Source organism: Lipotes vexillifer, unplaced genomic scaffold (assembly GCF_000442215.2).
Source record: "Lipotes vexillifer unplaced genomic scaffold, Lipotes_vexillifer_v1.1 scaffold935, whole genome shotgun sequence".
In the NCBI taxonomy this organism is placed as follows: Eukaryota; Metazoa; Chordata; class Mammalia; order Artiodactyla; family Lipotidae; genus Lipotes; species Lipotes vexillifer.
In genome coordinates this window covers 2,395,455-2,401,918 of record NW_006777895.1, presented here as the reverse complement: position 1 = coordinate 2,401,918, position 6,464 = coordinate 2,395,455, and the positions used below count along the sequence as shown (strand labels likewise).

At 42.8% G+C, this 6,464-nt stretch overlaps 1 protein-coding gene across 1 annotated transcript in view; it reads left to right on the top strand.

Moving 5' to 3' along the window:
• The window catches only part of TMEM242 (transmembrane protein 242), a 46,717-nt gene extending 45,026 nt beyond the window's left edge, over nt 1-1,691 (top strand). Inside the window, exon 4 of the mRNA XM_007451349.1 lies at nt 1,536-1,691. Coding sequence (XP_007451411.1) covers nt 1,536-1,634 — 99 coding nt within the window. The 3' untranslated portion in view covers nt 1,635-1,691. The remainder of the gene's footprint in view (nt 1-1,535) is intronic.
• Nucleotides 1,692-6,464: the final 4,773 nt, after the last annotated feature.

The following is a 6,464-nucleotide window of genomic DNA, read 5'->3' as shown; positions in this document are numbered from 1 at the left end:
GTGTGTGTGTGTGTGTGTGTGTGTGTGTGTGTGTGTGTGTGTGTGTGTGTGTGTGTGTGTGTGTGTGTGTGTGTGTGTCTTCAAGACTGGTGTCTGAGACCCAAACAAAGAGATGGTGGGCATGGACCTCCTCCAGACTACATATGATAGATAACCTTATATGTCTTCCAGTATCAGAATATTTAAACCAAAATGATATAACTATAAATTAATGCTTTTGACAAACATACCACAATATTTATATCCATATGAGTTTTGTTCTTGGAACACAGTACATTTTGATGATGCTGTAGTGACAAGAGCTAATATATATTTGAGTACTACCAGGTGCTGTGCTTTATATACATTATCTCACTTAATCCTCACAACTCTGTAAGCAGGTAATTATCTCCATTCTGCACACATGGAAACTACCCCTTAGAATAAGCAGATTTCCCAAGCAGTGGAGTTGGGCTTTGAACAGAGAGGTGTACCTGATACCAGGGTCTGTGCTAAAATGGTGCTACAATGACTGGAATAAATGACTAGGAATTTACAAGTCCCAACAGTATGCACCACCTGAACTTGGAAACACTACAAGGATTCAGCTTCAAATTGAAATAAGCAAGCATCAAGATAAAAAAAAGAAAAAATACTATAGCCGACTTTCAAAAATCACTCCAGAAATGACTTACATTTGCTGTATAAGTTCAGGGTGCTTCACAGACCTGACTGAGGAGATCTGTATCCTTGGGAAATAATGGTTGGGATGTGGCTGATGAGAACACTGCAGTGCTGTGCTGTAGCGCTTCTGAAATACTATCTTCAGAACAGGACCATCTGAGTGAAAAGAATGAATCAGAGTGTGGATCTAGTGTTATCTAAGGTAAAGATTATCCACCTCCCATAAATTCCCATAAATTAGTGTTCCCCTCGCTCAGGGCGGTGCGCACTTAGGTGGAGCTGACACTGCATGTCAGGATCTTCCAACCTCCTGCTCTGACTCTCGGATTCCAAATCACCCTCTGCTGAGAAAACCTCTACATAGATTTTTCAACACTGTCTGGCACATAAAAACATTCTACTCTATCTGCCATTGATTCCTTCTTTATTTACCCCCTCCTAAGTTACTTCTCCCCACTCCTTCCCTCTGGCCCCCAAATTCTTTAAGTTTGCATGGCTTCAGTATGTTTATTTAGATAGAAATCCCATTCTCAGCTGCATCTTTATGTATGAAGGCCAACAACACATACCATTCTCCTGGTAGGAAATAAATGTCATTGAGGGCTGACGATTTAGAGCATGTTGCCTTCCAGATCTAGAGTGGAGTTTTATGTTATTTAAGGCCCAATAGACTTATACTTGGAAAAAGAAAAGAGGTATGTCTCATTGTCTTTCAAGGCAGCGAGAACAGTCTTTACCTTTTGTTGGTCTTCCTTCACCCGGTATCCACAGCAATGATGTATCAGTCGGTCAGCAACGGGGTACGTCTCTGATTGCTTTGGCTCTTTTCCCTGTCTTTTAACATCTGATGACTGATTTTTTTCACCTTTCAGATAAAAGACTTTCGAAGTAAAATGCAATCAATATTTCCAGCAATTCCCAAGAACTCTGAATCGGCTGTTGAATGGGAGGAAGCATTGAAATCCAAATGAGATGAGCATGGTGGGTGAAGTCCAGAACAATTGTTATGGGAAAAGCTGGCTCTGGAGCTGTCACAACAGCAAAGGGACTCGACGGATTTCTCCTCAGGAACACATGCAGATTGTTGAGTGAACCTGTGGGATGGATGGCATTCAGTGTCCCCATAGGAGGCCGACAGCCATTTCTGTGTGCTGTACTTTATTACAACTGATTTGGTTATGTTCATATGGGGGTGGGGGGTGTTGGAGGGAGGGCAAAGTTTCCTAAAGTTAGGAAGACTATTTAAAAATAATTATATGGGTACCTTCTCTATGTGGAGGAAATCCCAGGGGAAATACTTCTATGACTCTACCAGTTGAAACCAAGTTTTTTACCTGAAAAACAAAATTATAACGTATGAAGGAAAATCTTTATAAACAGACACCTAACAGCAGTAGTACCTCTAAGTCTAATTAAATAAGTTTCAGCAGCCTTTCTTGTCCGTATGTGGCTGTCAGAACTCGGACTTGCTCCTGTTAGGCAGACTCCAAAGTGACGGGTTAATGGGTGAATCCTGTCCCTCAGGCAGTGGGTGTGGCTCTTTTGTCCTGAACACAGTCTTTGATTTGTATATGCCAGTCATTTACCTGACAGCCTCACCTTAGGCCCTGTAAATTCTTAGACAAGAAGCCAGTAACAGATTATGATAACTTGAAAGGATAATCATGTGAAAATAACGATATTATGGGTATAAAATGTACTTTTTTGACAAGTTGGTTCTGGGTCCTGAAACACTGACTGACAGTTTATAGCTTTATTTCAGTTGTCAATATAAAAATAGTCCAGTTATCGCCTATCTTAACAAATATTTTTAACCAAAAAGATACCTAGGAACTGAGTCTCAGGTAAATTAAAATTTTAAGAAAAGTATTTTAACATGTCAGTATGACCAGAAAATTAACCTCTGGTTGAATATCATTGTGTATTTTCTTTATAATTGCTTAGGTTCTAATTAACGATCAGTTTAAAAAAGTACATTTGAAATTTATCTGTTAAAATGAAACCTTTTAGTTTTAAGAAAAAATTTTAAATGAAATGTCAAGTGCCTAATGTAACATTTTTCTCTGGACTGTGTTACCCTGTTAAAATTGCTGTATTGTTAATTAAACAGGTGTAATCAGCACCTGGGATTCATATGTAACCTGTTTAAAATCCAAGACTAAAAGAAAAGGATTGTGAAATTTATCGCAGGGTATGTGGAGTAGCAAAATATCTTCACCCACCTTTCATTTTTAACTAAATCTCTGCTAACAAAATATCTCTAGTCTTTGAATGCAATGAAGGAAGGAAATCGGGAGGAAAACTGAACAGGTTTTTGTCCCTATTATGAGTCTGAGTCTAGGTGGGTGTGCCACCACCCACCTGGAAGCCTAAAGGAAGGAATGTTTGAGTGCATGTTTGTGTGACATGCCTAAAGGTTTACAAAACCCTTCCCATATGCGTCTGTTGTCCTTGAGGGATGGCGGGGGTGGGGGGGGAACGACATCCATAAGAATGATGGTGAATCACCTGCTGAGGAAAGGTTGATGGGGACAGATTCCCTAGAACAGGTACCAAGCATAGGCTCCAGTTGCATTTTAAAAGCCAAAATGAAGTAACAAAGATGAAAGTTAAAAGAAAAACAAGCAATATGACTGACTAAAGTGATTTTTTTCTACAGTCAGAACTCAGATATCAGAAGATGTAGTCATTTGTCTACTCCTTTTATACCAGAGGCATATTGTTAAACTGGTTAATGGAAAGGAAAAGTGTTTAACAGATAATGTTACTCTTTATGTGAAGTACCATCTGTGTACTGAGTTCTGAATGTTCCTGGATATGGAAGAGGGGAAATAAATATTAGGGAATCTAAAGTTTGCCTCCTTCTCTGTCTTCATCTTGGGTAGAGCATGACAAACATAATCACATTTATCTCCTGGACCATAAAGAGTTTTAATCACCCTATCAGCCAGGATGACATTTTTCACAGACTTAAAAAGGAATAGAACAGACATTATCTTGCCATAAGCAGTCCATTTCATGGAGGCTGAGCACTAGAAATTGTTTAGAGGGTGGGCAGCACGCCGTTCCCACTTCACGCGTAAGCCGCCATTAAGGCAGCTCCCGTAAGAACGCCGCTTACACTGGCTCAGCGTTAAGCTTTAGAGTCTCGGCGCCAAGCTGTTGGAGAAAGCAGCGTGGAGTATATAGAGAGACCGTGGTGGGCACGGGGCGACTTCCAGGGCTCAGGATTCATTCAAGGGGGAAAACAAACGCCTATTCTGGTAGGATCTTGCTGCCCTATAAAAACGTATCCATGGGCGGCTGCTGTTTTCAGACTTAAGAAAATACAGTTTCTGAACAAACTGGGAATGAAAAATAGGGCACAAGACGCCCTGCGGCCTGTCTCTACAAGAAACAAGGATCCTAATGACGGTAGAGACAGCGAGCCGCTGCCCAGGCCCCACAGAGCCAAGGTATGACCGCAGGTGACCCTCCCTCCATCGCACTGACACAGGCTGACGCTGGAAAAAACCTGCCTCAGCTGCTCGGTCAAAAGGGGGCACCTGATCACCTCGCCTGTCGTACATTCTGCGTAGTCTCACGGATAGTGTGGGACTCGGCTTGCAAATTAATCCTTGTAACCTAAGGGGAACGTAAAAGAAATGAAGGGGGGGGTGGGGAAAGCCCATGGGGACAAAGGTAATTAAAATCCACTGAATTTAGCAATTTCACTTGGGGCAAAATTTAATCTCTCCCAGGTTTGGTTCTGTATCTTCTTTAAAACAAACATTTAAGTACAAATGAAAATCAGCCAGGGAAAATATAAAATTTCTCCAAATAGTTAAATTTCTCAGGAAAGTTAGCAAAATACATTTTTATAGAATTTTATCAAGTGCAAGTGAGATGTTTTTCCTTTCTGCCGAGTCACTGAGTTATATGTCAAGGATCTGGGTTTCTGTGTTGGTGTTATCAGGATTAATTATCAAAGGCTGTGCTTTTGTGAGTCTAGAAGAGGAAAGGAAGCATCTCCCGCAAGCAGTGACATTAATCTTGTAACAATGAGTGAGGCTGTTAGCAGATTTTGTCTGATGGCAGATTACTGTTTTGGAGAAAATTATAGTAGCACAGTTATCAAGAAGTACGCAGAGTTCAACTTTTCTGCCCAAGTACTAGTGGAGTGATTCAGGACCTTAATTTATATTTCTTACATAAGCTAGGTGAGGCCTATTTGCCTTTGGTGAGGCAAGATCACTTACTGAAAAAGAAAACAAAACCATAGTAAAAAACAAAAAAAACAAGACTCCGTATAAACGTTCTTAATGACAGAAGGGTAAAAGCTATTCTTAATGGACTCCCCTAAGAATCTAAATTAGGCAAACCAAGAAAGCCTGGCACATTTATAGAACACCTACCTGCTTACCTGAAAACGCTCCAGAAATTCATCCTCACACTGCCCCTGACGCCCCGGGCTTAGAGTGGGAGTGTAGGTCTGCAGCCCAACAGAAAACACCACAGGACACAGCCAGGGGGCTGCCTGGAACTCCAGCACGAGGGCCCGCTGCCTGCAAAGAGCAAGTGGACAAAGCCGAGCATAAAAGCTTGCATTTGACGTTCTCTACGGAGCTGTGCTAAGCTCTGCAGAGTCCCTTGGCTCTGCCAACCGGGGTGATGGGAGGGTGTTTATTTTTACTTTATTACTACTGGTTGTCTTCTCCGACTGTCCCTGTTGGAGGCTCTGTTTCCCTTCGCTTCCTACTGTGAGCGAAGCCCAAAAGGTAGGCATCCTCATCTGGGCGAGCTGGGCACTTAGCAGTGGCGGACGGTCACGGGCCCCGTCACCGCCACCAACTTTGCCTGTATCCTTCCACCTCCCTTCAGTCCGCAGTGGCCACAGCTAGCTACAGATCCTTCAGCTGGGACAGAGTTTACAAAACTAAGAAAATGCTAGTAGTAAATCTCATGCAAAGCTAAAATAAGACCTTGTTAAAAAATAAGAACGATTGAGGAAACCCGTTCCTCTGAGCTTGCTCTTACGCCAGCCCTGGTTCTCTTTTCATAGATTCTTATTACGCATGACTGTAGTAAAATATCTGTGGAAACAGCACTTTATCAAGTCTTCCAACTCCCTGTTTAAAGGAAGACTTTTCTTCGACATAGTAGGTGATGAGACAGGCTCTACTATGGTGGCCAAGAATGCAGGGAGATGGGTTCCCTGTGCCTTATTCAGGCTCATGCAGAGTTGGAGGTGGATGGCGCTTCAACCTGCAGGGTGGGGCTCCGATCCAACAAATCCCAGTTTTCCCTGTGCCTCTTCAATTCCCGTGGTGTCCAAATTTGACGTCTCTGATATGTTTAAGAATACTGAGTTGCGGGTGGAAACCAGACTCTTCTCAGGAGTGCATTTGCTTTAACTTTTCAATATTACTGAAGGAGCAGGGAGGGAAGGGCTGGGTTAAAACACAGGGTCAGGTGACACCTTAGAGAAACACCTACATCCCTGACAGGGAAGCAGGCATTCATCCTTGCGTAGTTTCTTCAGGTTCAGGATTAAGCCCTTAGTAAATATAGGGAGGGAGGGAAGGAGGAAGTGAGAGAAAGAGGGAGAAAGGAAAAGGAGATGGGAGGGATGGGAAGGGATGGAGAGAAGGAAGGAAGGGAGGAAAGGGAGGGGGAGGGAGGGCAGAGGGAGGACCAGATGGAGAAGGGAGAGAAGAAAGTGGGGGCAGGGGCTTCCTCACTGGGAAGAGGGTCCACAAGTCCAGGACCACACATCCAGCTCCTGGAGAAACTGACACTTGCCTTCTCATCCATACGGACCA